Genomic DNA, 14,226 nt, shown 5'->3' on the forward strand with positions numbered 1-14,226 from the left:
TTTTGGCTTTTTATGTAACTTTTTATCACGTTTTTATATTTGTTAATTAAATATTTTTCAAGTTTTTTTTATTTATTAACGTGTTTAAAAATAAAGAAATTAGGTTGGTAGATTTGTCTTCATGTTTCTCATGTACCATTACGTTTTTGAGCAACAAACTAAGATAACATTCGACTGCTAATTCTCTTTTAATAGTCTCAATATATTTTTGAATTTTCTGCTTCGCGAAACCACCGACTATTTTGAAATCCTCATATCAGAGCTTCCGGCGCGTGACGCCTGTTGACGTGCGCATGCTCCAAGGACGGTCCGGGTCACAATGGAGGTGGATGTACATAAGCACGAACGGCGGGGTAAATATGATATATAAGAACCACGAAGGTGCGGATTAGCAGTGGCAGTGACACCGTCCCAACACGGGGTTTTTGGAGACAGAGCGCTGAGTCCCGGCAGAGTTTAACAACTAAACAGTGTCGGTGCTGCAGTCCTTCTTCTTCTCTCCCCCTGCTTGTCCTCTGCGGGTTTCCACGTCTTTGTGCTGAAGCGCAAAGAAGCAGCACCGTCCGGTGAGTTACCTCAACATTCAGCCTTACAACGTTATTACTAACAAACGTTTCAACACTTTAAGGCTTTTTCTGTGCGGCCTAAATCGTTTTAAACCCTTCCAGCCCACAAGAAACGACGTTTAGTCAATAAACGTGACGCATTATTGTTAAAGCTACTTTAGAGCGTCACTACTTGAGCTAAAGTAAATGTACTGCTGTTTCAGGTCACACAGGAGGCTTATGTCACTTTAAGTCATTAACACTGTCACGTAACGCCTCTCTTGTGGTTGTGTATACAATTACCTCGAGTCATTTAAACGTGATGATGATTAATGCTCATTGTGAGTTTTCCCAGCGTTGGAGGGGCTGTTCTGGTTCTGATAAGCTGGCTGTCCGTGATAGGACAGCAGGGAGACGCTGACGGGAGGGTGGGGCTCCCACAGAAAGCACACAGCACCCCGCGAGGAAATGAGCTAATGCTTCTCCTTCCACCTCTGGTCGGTCTCTCCCAGCTCGGAGATAAATGACGCGGGGAAAATGTCAGGAGTCAAGATAGCACAGCGCAAGGAGAAGTGTGAAAACTGCACCAAACAGGTAGGATTGTGGCTAAAATGAAGTTATTTCATGTAATTGGTTTGGAAATCGTTTTTATTTTATTTTAATTGTTTGCAAATGCAGTGCAACAAGAAACAAGGTGAAGACGGGGCCAACTCTGGCCCAGAGAGTGAGGAAGTCAATGGACAGGTAGTGACTGCTTATTTAACTCTTCATTGGTTCCTCAAGTTTTCAATAAAATACTTATTCAGTTTTATACAGTGAAGTGGAAGGAAATTGTGTGAATGGTGTGTCAGCCTGTCACAACCAGTTAATTGCATGATAAATTAAAATGAGCTCCATAGTTTCCATTGTGGTGATTGATTTTTTTTTTTTTTTTTTTGAAAGGCACTTTTGTTTACAGCGACATTATAATCCATTTTACAGTTTTTCAGTTGTGTGTGTGGTTTCTATTTCCTTTTTATGTTTTTGGTTGTTTTATTTTGGAAATGTAAAATGTCTTCCAGTTCCATTGTGAAGTGTTCTGTGCAAAATTAAAGTCTATTGGCTTTTTAGAGGGTGTAATTGCATTATTACGCTATTATCAGTATATCGGTTTAAAATTGTGTCAAAGCGACAGTATTATCGTTTATCGCGATAACTTCTGGGATAATTTAGTGTCCAGCAGAATTTGTAATTGTCACAGTCCTACTGGTTCAGAGTCATGGGGAGTTTTAGTTCTTCAACACATTTAAAAAATTTCATTTGTGAAAGATTTTAAAAACAACACAACTTTAGGATTATGCCTAACTTTGAGTGGCTCTGTTGTATAAATTATTTAACTATGTTGATATTTGTTGTTTTGACAAGAAGTAACTTCATGGGAACATTTTTACCAGGCACTGCAGGAGCTTTAGATGTGAAATGAAGTAAATGAATTTGAGCCGTTTCCTTTCCTTTAGTTAATCGAAGGCCCCCGGTTGCTGCTGAGTTCATGTCTCTCCTGTGATGGCTGCCTGTCTGACGAAGAGACCCTGAAGATTTCCCAGCAGAATCTGGAGGAGGTGGAGCGAGTCCTGGCCCTCAACAAGGTGCGTCACACACACAGGCGTGCGCCGCACAAAAGCTGGAACGAGAAAGCCGAGACAGCTTGTTGTGTTTTTGGCAGAAATGTGACGCATCGAAGCACAAGGTGGTGGTGGCGTCGGTGTGTCCGCAGTCGCTGCCTTTCTTTGCCGTCCAGTTTGGCTTGGACATTAACGAAGCAGCCCACAAGCTCTGCAGTTTCCTCAAGAGTATCGGTGAGCTGATCCGAGACGTCCTGTGGGGTTTTCTTCTTGATTTTTTTTCTTTAAGTGCTTGATTTCTTTGATATTCAAACTACAGTTTTGTTACGCAGTGCAAGCTTATGTTTGATTAAAAGCCTACGTTTGGAAAATGTTATTTACAGTTGGAACTACTTATTTTCACACACCTAATGAGACGTTTTCTTGGCTCTGTCTGAAGATAAATCTGACTAAATTTCCTGTTTTGAGTCGATTAGAATTTCCAAAATAATTTTTATGTGCTAAATGCTAACAGCTTGTAAAGCATGTTTATTATTTCTAATGACTCAATGACTTATTGATCTGTGTATTTAAAATAAAGGTTGGCTTCTATTTTATACGTTATTCGGTTTTGAAATTGGGGTATTTTGAGTTAAATTATTGAACAGCTTTTCAAAATTTTAAATTGTCATATTGTTCCTGCTGTAGGATGCTGTCACAATGCATCATTAACAGTAATAAATGATTCTCGTAGTAAAAGCTGAATAGCTTTTATCACTGACGTCTGGTGCTGGAAAAGTTTGAAAACTAACCTTGAAAGTGCTTGAATTTTACTGTGGGACAAAGTGTACAAACCTTGTTTATTCGGCATCTTTAGGCAAAAACACTCATGTTTGTTTTTTTTTTTTTTTCTAAAATGCACCTAAAAATACGTCCCATACAAAAGTCCCATACAAAATACGTCCAGGAACAAAAGTCAAACTTTTTTTTTTCTTTGCTTTTTAAAATCAATTTAGTAGAAATTTGATCACACGATTGATTTCCTTGTCACAACTTTTCACTTAATTTTTTTTTTTTTCTGTAGGGGTAAAGTTTGTGTTTGACACCACTGTAGCAGCCGGGTTCAGCATCTTGGAGACCCAGAAGGAGTTTATCCAGCGCTACCGCAGGAGGCACCATGACTCTCAGGCCTTACCCATGTTCACCTCCTCCTGCCCGGGTGAGCTGTCTGCCTGACCTGCTGATTCTCCTCTGCTCTGCGTTTCTTTTCATAACAAACTAAATTGGCCTTGTCATCTTTTTTTTTTTTTTTCTTTTTTTTTAAATTTTGGTTTATTTTTAACTACGACATTAAAGGGGTTTTTTATGCTTCTGTGAACTTTTACTCCCTGGAGCCTTGAATCGCTCCTGTTTGTTGCGTAGAATATAAATTACAGATGCTGACTCAGAGAGTCTCGCTTCTTCTACAGATACTGCCTGCGTCAGTGTTGCTGCTTCAGACAGAAAGTAAAACTCAACCATGTTAAATTTTCTAAAGCTTGTTTTACTTTCAGTTAAAAGTTGATAAAAATGTTTTCTTTATTGGCTTTAAATCGGCTTTAAAACTTAAGTAAAATTCATCGAAGCCTTCTGGAAATATAAAACCTTTTTAAATAAACTGCAGTTATCCTGAAATCAAAAAGAAAATATGTAATTTCCTGCAATAAAAGCTATAAGAAACAGCAGACTTTCAGCTTCGCTTGAGTTTTTGACAAATTAAGTTTTATTTCAAGATTTTCTCTGTTTTTTTTTTTTTTTTGTCTTTTTATGTTTTTGTGTTTGTTTTTTTCTATAAACAAAAATTCTTCAAAACATTATAAAAGATGAATTTGCTCGGTCTGTTTTGACATAACGGCTGAAACAAACACTCCGCAATGTAAAATCTGCTGACGTTAAAGAAAATCTGAAAGGTCGACAAATTTAAACTGGGAAGATCGGAAGATTCCCTGAAACACTTGGCAACATCATTTCAGAAAACTCCACATCATAGCTCAAGATGAGTCAAAAAACTGCCGTCCCGCCATTTTCCTGGCATAAATGTGTAGCTAATGTTTCTATGGAAACAGAAATCTTTCTTGCTGCAGTGTCCCAGCCTTCAGATGTTGTGTGTTAAAAAAGGGACAGGTTGTGTTTTAGAAGTCCAGATGGCAACCAAGTGCTGGTGGAGCAAGATAGGCAGCGTTTTCCTCACCACTCCCCTCAGAGATAACACCAAGGAGCTTTATGGAATTAAATTTAGCTCAGAAGAACCCCACTTTTCAACAACAAACTCACATTTATTTGTAGCGATGACACTGTTGGGACTGTTTTTGCTTCCTTAAAAGCTGCTGGCGATTTCCAGTCGAGTTTGGGATTTAAAGAACATGTTTTTGGAGCTGAGAAATGCTGCTATTGTTTTGTTTTTTTCTTTTTTTGTTTTTACTGTTTATATTTAGTCATTTTTTTTGTGTGTGCAGGTTGGATCCGCTATGCAGAACGGGTTCTGGGCAGCGTGGTCACCCCTCACCTGTGCACAGCCCGGTCTCCCCAGCAGATCATGGGCTGCCTGGTGAAAGATTACTTCTCTGAGCAACAGGTGAGAGTGCAGATCACCTGTTCCTGTCAAATATGGTGCTTTTAATCTGATGTATTATCTGACTAAAAGAAACCATGTCATCCTTAGACGAAAAAAGAAAATCATTGTCTGTGGTTTAAGTTTTCAAATTCCGCCTCCTGTGACATTTAGCAAATCAACTGAACGGTTCAACTGTCTGAGTTTTTGATGAGGAAGTCTGATCTTTTCAAAAACTAAACCGTTAGAAATAATAGCGTAGATCTTCACTTCCACATACTCACTCTCGATTTCAGCGTTATGAACCACAACTACACTGGAGCACTATTTCCAGCTGGTCGGAGGTGTAAACCAACGTGACTGAGCACAGCTGCTGCTGATGAGTCACCTTCTTTGTTTCAGCTTAACAAAAACAATAAAAACATCCATGCAATGCAGCAGGCAACACATCCTACCACCATCGACTGTCCCTTTAGGATCATTATAAATGGGATGCATGTTTCATAGAGGGAAACGGCTTTCTTTTTTCTTTTTCGTATCGCTAAATCCTGTCAAAATGTTGCTTTTAAACCATGTACAAGTTGATGGAGTTGTGATTTTAGTTGAAGAAGGGAAACGCAGACTCTGACTACCACCAGTTATGACTTGTAAGACCAATTTTGTGTTTGAATTGACGCAAATGTAAAAAGCTGGAAGAAAACAAACATGCCCAGACACTCTGGAAAGTGAAGGACCGAGGCAGAGTGAAGAAAATGTCGGAGAGGACATGTGACCATGTTGTAACGATTACAGCAGCAGATCAGTCACCAGACCAGGGTCTCTGACGTTCAGATGTCTGCAGGGTGTGGAACCGCCTCACATCAGTCATGGTGCAGAACAGACCTACAGCTTTTCTTCCTCCTCCTGCTGTCAGCCTGTTTTAAGCTGCTGGAATTTGCCCTGCTAGCCCGACACTAACCCGGAGGTCGTGTTTGAGTGGAGGCCGGTTAGCCACAGCAGGACCTCAAAGTGAGACAAGCAGTGCTTAGACAAATATTGATGCTTCTCCCTGCGCTGTGATGTCACGTTCAGTACTGGTGTGTTTCTCTACGCTGCGCCACACATTCACACCCACAGCCGTCACCTGTGGCAACGGAGAACTGAGATACAAATCGGTTGATAACATCCGGATAGCGTGGGATCTGTGAGACGTGGTGTATAACGATGCGCTGTGTTGTTGTAAACAATCTAGTAGATGTCACTGGGTTCAAATTCTTGCCACGTAATCTGGTTACACGATACGACCTCCTGGCCTCATGTTGACCCACGGGCTGCGTCAAGTGTTGGGAATGTTCACCAAGCTCTGAAAGGTGTCCTGAAAGTCTGACAGAATGGGAAAAGATGCAGCAAAAATGACCCTAATGTTAAAAATACCAAGACAGGTGAGAGAATTTTAAGACTTCAGATTTAGACAGTGATGGAGACCAGGCCGGGTATGTCTATGTTGTGCTGAATCTGGCTGCAAAGTAGCTAGATTTTCCAGCTGTTTCTACAGTAATTAAAAAGTTATGGGGAGAAATATTTGTATTTCCAGGAGGGCTGTACAATAAATCAATAACAATATTTATTAAGATCAATGGCAATAGAAAATATGTCTTGCAGAATATTCAAAATTTGCACCTTATTCACACTAAATGTCCAGACCAACGGAGGAACTTAGGTTTGTTTAACTTCCTGCGGTCTTAAGAGACGGGGTCATTTGGACCCCACAAGGTTTTTTTTGTTGTTGTTTTTTTTATCCTCAAATGTCCAATGTGGTCACAGTAACCCTCCATGCGCTTTTACAAGTTTTTGAGTGTGTGGTTTCGGGTACTGATGGTCTGACGGAACAAGCCCCTACTTCCTCGATGTCTGACCTGGACATCGATCTCGCTCTTCCTGAGCGTCGCGCTAAGACTGGTCAGAATTAATGTGGATCAAATGCGTCAGATGTGGCTACACTCTGACTAAACAATACAGTAATTGGGTTTTAAAGTCTTCAGAGATCTGATGAAGATGCAAAAATATGTTATAAAGCGGTTTTGACAGCATCATCATTCGTACTAAGCAATAACTGTGTGTACTGTCCAGACATCTGTTTTGGGGCAAATATCTTCCAGTTCTCTTCTTAAATATTTTCCTCATTGATGCTTTTTTTTCCCCTTCTCCCATAGAAGCTGAGTCCAGAGAGGATTTATCACGTCGTGGTGGCTCCCTGCTTTGATAAGAAGCTGGAGGCTGTCAGAGAGGAGTTTTACAACAGTCTATTGGAGACCAGAGATGTTGACTGTGTCCTCACCTCCAGTAAGAGTCTTTAAAATGGCCTCTGGAAGATGTTTATGACTGGTTGTTGCATGCTGAAACTTTTACTCTGAAAAGGAAAGCCTCCATTCTGGGTAGATAATAATTCAATCAAACCACTTCCTCTTATAACTTGTTTCACGTCCTTTCTACTGCCTTTCTCTTTCAAAGCCACGTCGGAAACCCAAACTTTACACAGACTCAGATAGCTGAGTGCAAATGTCCACAGACCCTATGGTCACAAGACGCATGTATCTCTGTTTTTGACCTGCTGCTTCTACATCTGTTTGCACTAAAAGTGCCCTTCTGACATCACAGTCGATTGATTTGGATTGTTGGAGCAGTTCCAGCTGCAGCTGAACAAATCTGCCAACACATTAATCCACTCCGACCAGGAGGAGCATTCTGCTCCTCTAGAAAACATCTGAGCAATGCAAGCCATCGGCTAGTACCATGTAACCGTCACTAGTACAAAAACCCACAGGGCCGAGTCAAGCTGGTGATATGATGGGGTGTCAATGTAAAATACAAATGGAACACAGTTTGCATTATTAGTATAAATGCAATATAAGAGGCTGGAAGAAAACAGCCTTTTACAGTCACACAAGCTGCAGCAGTTTCCAAAACTTGATTCAGATAAAACTTTGTTGTTCAGATGGAAATAATAAATGTTATTTTTTCTAAACACTGGATGGAAAACTTACTATCTAGAATCTCTGTTTGCTGGAAACCCAAATCAGAAAGATGCTAAAACTTGAACAATTATGGTTCAAATATTGCAAGTCGTAACGTTATTGCAACATTGCATCCAGCATTATTGTTACAATTTTTGTCCTAATCCGAAGCAGCTCTGATTGAAATGTTACCCCACTGGACTCTTCAATAAACTCATTACTACTGCTGGAAATTATGTCAGCGCTAGGCTAACATTAGCATACGTCCTCTCTGTTTTGATATGACTTGTTAATTCCTCCCGTAACTTAATTCAGTGGCGATTCAGTTTATCATGCGGAGGCTGAACTAACAGAAGTTATTTTTTGGCTACATAAACATAAGAGTTTTGCTTTATACTTTATACATAAGTGTGACCAGGGCTTCTGCTTCACCAACTACACTGAAAGCTGGTCACATGACCATTGGTGACGTCATTGAAAACACGCCTACTGCTTAAACCAAAAACAGCACTTTTTGTGCATTGAGGTGAGTCAAGGACTCCTGAAGAAATGCCTGACTCATAAACCCCGAGCACGTACTAGGGATTGTGTGTGTGTGTGTGTGTGTGTGGTTTTTTTGTTTTATTTTATAAAAATATATATACATTTTAAAGAATGACCTAAGATTTATCTTTCAGAGGAGATCTACCGCCTGATGCAGAAGAGGAAAATATCCGTGGAGGAGCTGGGCTCAGTCCCACTGGACCATCTGTGAGTTCATAAACAGACAAAAGATCATACAGTTTGACCAATCAGATTTTTAAAATTAAGTAGACTAAATGAACAGCTAAAAATGAGTTTTCTTTAACTGTTTTGTGTGTTTTGCAGGCAGGGTGAAGGCGGGGACGTGGCACTGATGAGGCATGACGGTAGAGGCTCCGAAGGATTCCTGGAGCACGTGTTCAAACACACGGCGAAGGAGGTGTTCGCCGTCGACGTGCAGGAAATCACATACAAAACCCTCAGGTCAGAGTAATGACAGATTAATGGTACATTACGACTCGGCCTGTCAAAACAAATTGTACTTGATGATAAAATTTGATCATTCTCCTGTAATTACAGCTGCAAGTTTGTAGATTTTTTTTTTCTTTCTACTAGCTTCCCACACTTGGCGACTACAATTTCTACCCAGCCTTTGTAACAGAGGCCAGTTAACTTCATTGCCTTTAAGTTCTTAATCTACTTGTTGTATCATGTTTACAGGAATCGTGACTTCCAGGAAGTGACACTGGAGAAGGATGGGGAAACACTGCTGCAGTTTGCTGCCATCTATGGTTTCAGGAACATCCAGACGTTGGTGCACCGGATGAAGAAGGGCCGCCTGCCGTACCAGCTGGTGGAGGTGCTGTCCTGCCCTGGAGGTAAACCTCAGAGCTGCTGCTCTGGACCTTGTCCGCACACAGCTGGATCTTAATAAATCCGTCCTAAAATATATTGTACACACAGGATCATGGGTTTGGCATGTTGTTTTAAACCTATGTCAGCCAATCAGATTGCTTCAAAACAACCACGACTTCCTGTTAGGAATTAAGACATGGCACCAGCAGATTCATTTGTAAATTGGCGTGTTGGGGCCAGATGGAGAGAGAGAAAAAAAATACATTTCCACCAGAAAACTCAGAAGTTTTGAAATGAAGTTCAGATGTTTTCTAGAAAAATCTTTTAAACTTCTGGGTTTCAAAACTCAACCATGTTCCACGTTTGAAACTGAAAATTTCTAAAAATTAAAAATGTTCCACCTTTGAAACCCATAAATTTCCGCATTTCTTTTTCTAGAAAATTTGAGTTTTTTGTAGCAAATCTTTGACTTTTCAAGATTAGACATTTAGTTTAATCTTTAATCTTTTGAGATATCAGAATCATTTCTGATATCTCAAAATCGCAATGTTTTTTTTTTTTTTTTTTTGCAGAAACGTACCATTATTTTTCTTGCAATCACTCCAATATGCTTTTGTACATTTGTGCAAACAGATATCCAGGTTGAACAAACCATTAACTTATTGAGAGATTTGCAGAAAAATGATTGAACAGTAAATTTCCATCATCACCAGTTTTCTTTTGTAAAGATGACAGATTTTATTATTAAATGACAGAAACAGAAATGTTATTTTGTGTTTGACTAAGTTTTTTTTATTTTATTCACAAGTACAAAAATACCCCTAATTCTACTCTTTAAAAAGGACTTGTACTTATTTGTGTTTACAGAATTCACGTATATGAAGTTTGTTTAATCGTTTTTCATGATACTAAACTGAGTTTTTAGGTGAATGAAAGGCCACACAAAAAAATGAATAAAGAATGTTTTGTTTGGTTTTTTAACCCCCATCTCATCTCTGCTTCAGGGTGCCTGAGTGGCCGAGGTCAGGCCGAGAGCGAGGCGGGCGGCCGGGTCGATAAAGGCCTGGTTCAGCAGATGGAGGAGGTCTACGTTAGCCTGCCGGTCCGCCTACCAGAACTCAACCCCGTCCTGAACAAGCTGTATCAAGACTGGCTGCACGGCCCCGACTCGGATCAGGCCAGCAAGCTGCTGCACACAGAGTTCAAAGGGCAAAGCCAGAGCAACACACAGCCTCCACACATGGAGTGGTGAAAAAATAACACAGAAAAACTCGTTTTCCAATTCTGAACCAATGAAGAAGAGCAGGAAGTGGACCATGCAGCAGAAGGAAAAAAAAAAGTCATTCATTCTTTTAACCACAGGGGGGCGCTGTCTGCTTTAATAAACAGAAACCGTCCACAACCACTCGCTTTCCATTCCCGCTCACTGCAGCAGCGCCGTCAGCATGTTGGAATCTGAGCTACCAGAGGAATCTGTGGTGCTGCAGCTGTCCTGGGAAAACGGGAACAGCTGGAAGAAGTTGAGAGTTTTATCAGCATGCAGAGCAATAAGGCCACATGTGGAACTCCCAAACCTATGGGAATGCTATGAGTTTTAATATATTCCAAATCCGTCTTTCCAGTATGGAAGCTGCTGTTTTTTTTTTATTTTTATTTAGTTTTAAAGCTGTTTGCTTTGTCGCTGTCATGACACAAAATGTGTGCAACATAAAGCTAACTATGCAACAGCATCTTATCTCTACATAGAGGAGGGAAGTGGGGGGGTCAGGGTATGAAAAATAGTTATTTTAAGTGGTACTCATGTTTTTATTATGTTTTCTTCCAATTCCATACGCATTTTTTTTATTAAGTTATATCTGTTCATATTAAGCGACCAAGCATACCTGTGACATGTAAAGAACTAAAATATTCTCCAAACCAACGTGATTTATTTCTGTTGCTGTTCTGATCATAAAGAACATTTAAACATTGTAGTTTGTTGTTTTTTTTAACAGGTTGCCCACACAGCTGTAAAAAGTCAAATTATGTATCAAATTAAGGCATTAAATCATTTTTTTTTTCTGGAAGTAAGTTGGCCTGAAATATGTTAATCACAGGTCTTAAATTTGACTGACAGCCCTATTTGATCTCGTATCCTATGTTTTTTTTTATTTTTTATTATTCTTTTTGAACTTTTCTGTCAGGCAAGTGTATAAGTCGCACTAAGATATTGTGTTCTGTAACTCAACAAGTGAGGCTTCTGCCATCTGCTAACATACCCTTGATGGCTAGCTAGCTTTTGTTGCGCCATTAGCTGAAGTACAAATTTATTGCCAGTTGGCTGAGCGGCGTTCGTACGTTTGCATAAAGATACACGTCTTTAATTTCAATCACAATTGTCTTTAAAAAGTTAAGTTTGTGGAACCCTGCAACAAATGGCGACACTTTTTCACTATGTCTCTAACAGCTACTCATATATATACCATATAATTCATTGACAAAAGACAAGACGGCAATAACATTGTGAAAAGTTGTGATAGAACAATTAATACCATAATAAAGATGACAGCAAAGGAGTGAAAAAAAAATACCGTCTGAACTAAGTCCATGCAGTCCAGTACATAATGGTTTGTTTGTTTTTTGGTTTTTTACTGGTATGAAAGTGTACAGCAAGTTCAAAAGGGCAGGTCTCCAAGTAAATCGCTGTATAAATAAGGGCATAACCAGGCTCCACAGTTCTCATTTCTTCCTCTAACCTTTTGGATATATGTGCTTTATGTGGTCTAAAGCAGCTTTTGAAAGTTGAAATGGCTCAGCTTGGATGTACTTTTATAACTGAAATAAGTATATGACTCACAGATAAACATCTGCTTTAAACAGCAAGTGAGGCAATTATTACCAATTTTTGGGTACTTTTTGCCTGAAAACAAAAAAAGTTAGTGTCTCCACAAAAACACTGGGTGCATTACTGTCAGCTGGGAGATGACCTGGAGAGAAGTGATGATGCAGCAGACTGGTTTATTAAAGGGGAAAGCATGTGGGCTTGCAGAAGGTGGTCAGAGGAAACCAGAGTATTCAGAGGTTTGTTATAAACAACGTATGATTGAAGTTAATGAGCAACAAATGGAATGTGGACTATTAAAACCAGATCAGAGATCGAAACCATATCATTTTTGTTCCATACAGAATCCTATTCATCAGCTCCATAAATAACACACTTTTCAGTAGAGAGTATTCATACAGTGCTCAGGAAAAGTTAAGGGTTATTCAGCTTTCAGGTGAAATTTCAGGATGAAGACTTTACAGCAGGGTTGCCCAAAGTCGGTCCTGGACGGCCGGCATCCTGCATGTTTTATTCTCTCCCTGGTTTAACTCACCTGGATCCAACGATGGCTCATTAGAGGCCTAAGAGGAACACTGACATGCTGAAAAGGTTACTACTACCACCAGGGAGGGAACTAAAACACGCAGGATGCCGGCCCTCGAGGACAAACTTTGGGCACCCCTGCTTTACAGGTAAACCTGATGCAACCTATTTTTTGAATGCACTCACAAATTAACAATACTTTTGCACAACTCGCCGTTCTGAATACAACCAAGCTACCGAACATTTAAAAGGGGCAGTATTATGTATTTTCCAGGTACACAGTGACATTTTATAGCACAACCAATTAACTATGTTATCTCCAGTTGTTATAAAAATGCTGCATATCAAATATGACAGAAATTTGACTTCGTACTTTAGTGTCTTGAAATTGGGCCTCTGTCTCTTTAAGAAGCTGCTTGTCATGATGTGGTGAGGTTGTGGTAGTGAGAGAGGATGCAGATACCCAGATGAGAGGTGATGAAGATGAGTTTAATGAGTAGTAGCTCAGAACAGTCCAGTTCAGGCAGCATGGCAGAAAACTAGCAACAGGTAAATACCGGTAGCAACTGCAAATACAAGACTGACGACGAGAGCTGAGTGGACACAGGACTTCACAGTGCGACTGTGTGCGACTACTGGCAAACGACAAGGCCAAAGACAACAGGTGGGCTTAAATACACAGAAGGTAATCAGGGAACCAGACACAGCTGGGAACAATCAACAGGGAGGACAGGACAGAGACTCACTGGGAAACAGGACTAAACAGAAAATCTCAAAATAACTACACAGAAAAACAAGGATCACAACACTGCTACTCTTTCTGAACAGGGGGAAAGGGGGGAAAGGGCCCTGACCAACAGGGGACCCTCCACAATTTAATTATTTATTTTTTGTTCATAGAAATAAAATAAAAAATCGGGGCCCTATCAATTACAAATATTACAAATATTGTGCTAATTATCAATATTGAACCAAAGAAAGCAAGGGAGATGCAAGCCTTTAAAATTGTGGTGCTTTTTATGGGTCAAATAGACTCAAAAAATTATAACAGCAGCTGCGAAGGGGGGGTGGAGGGGGGGGAGGACCCAAACAAATTTTTTGTCAGGGGGCCCAAGATTTGTGGCGGCGCCCCTGTTTCTGAAGCTCTGCCTTCAGGAAGTCATCACAACATGGCTCCTCTAATAACCCTTTAAAGAGGCAGCAGAATTTGAATTTGATATTTTTAATGAGACGAAGCAAATACGAGGCTGGCGACTCGTTAATGATGACACACAGCTTGCAAATAAGTGTGAATAAAATGTATTAATGTTGACGCTAAGGCAGCGTTAGGAGTAATTACAACGATGTCATTCGTGCTTTTGAAGCTAATATAAAGTCTGTCTCACTCAACAAGCTGTAAATAAACTTAGAGAAGATTTGTGAAGCGAGCAAACAGACATCAGAGTTATGCATGTTGATTTAAACCAGTATTGTGCTTGCCCTGACCTGTTGATCACGAGAAATTCTTTCAGATTAGTACCTGGAAAAGCAGAAGACAGTTCCAACTGTGTGAGTTTTCTTCAGCATTTGGGAATGTGTCCAAAGGCAGAAGGCCTGAGGTTGTGAGTGGGTGGTGATAAAAGACAAAAAGCTATCTGAACACATCACCCACGGCTGTTTTTTTTTTCTCTGTCATTTCCTGCGTTATGCAATCAGCTGATTAAATTTGAAGCAACCGTCTTACTGTGAAGACGTATGCAACATGGATAATAATGATCCCATTGTTCACAATACATGTTAATTTAGGAGGGTAATG

General features: G+C 40.0%; 1 protein-coding gene across 4 annotated transcripts; it reads left to right on the top strand.

The window, feature by feature from the left end:
• The first annotated feature begins 280 nt into the window (after positions 1-280).
• Positions 281-11,056, top strand: narf (nuclear prelamin A recognition factor). Of its 4 annotated transcripts, none has more exons than XM_088016566.1 (12): positions 281-566; positions 901-1,139; positions 1,224-1,289; positions 2,042-2,170; positions 2,248-2,380; positions 3,210-3,344; positions 4,621-4,739; positions 6,908-7,037; positions 8,386-8,458; positions 8,576-8,713; positions 8,951-9,108; positions 10,090-11,056. In XM_088016566.1, exons 2-12 carry the CDS (start codon positions 1,083-1,085, stop codon positions 10,335-10,337), a joined length of 1,386 nt encoding a protein of 461 aa, XP_087872692.1. In that variant the 5' UTR covers positions 281-566; positions 901-1,082; the 3' UTR covers positions 10,338-11,056. The 4 variants fall into 4 exon arrangements, with proteins under 4 accessions (XP_087872692.1, XP_087872694.1, XP_087872693.1 ...); XM_088016568.1 differs by having other exon boundaries at positions 948-1,139; XM_088016567.1 differs by having other exon boundaries at positions 953-1,139.
• Positions 11,057-14,226: the final 3,170 nt, after the last annotated feature.

This window comes from Poecilia mexicana, unplaced genomic scaffold (assembly GCF_051168715.1).
Source record: "Poecilia mexicana isolate PSO_F unplaced genomic scaffold, ASM5116871v1 scaffold_19, whole genome shotgun sequence".
Taxonomy (NCBI): domain Eukaryota; kingdom Metazoa; phylum Chordata; class Actinopteri; order Cyprinodontiformes; family Poeciliidae; genus Poecilia; species Poecilia mexicana.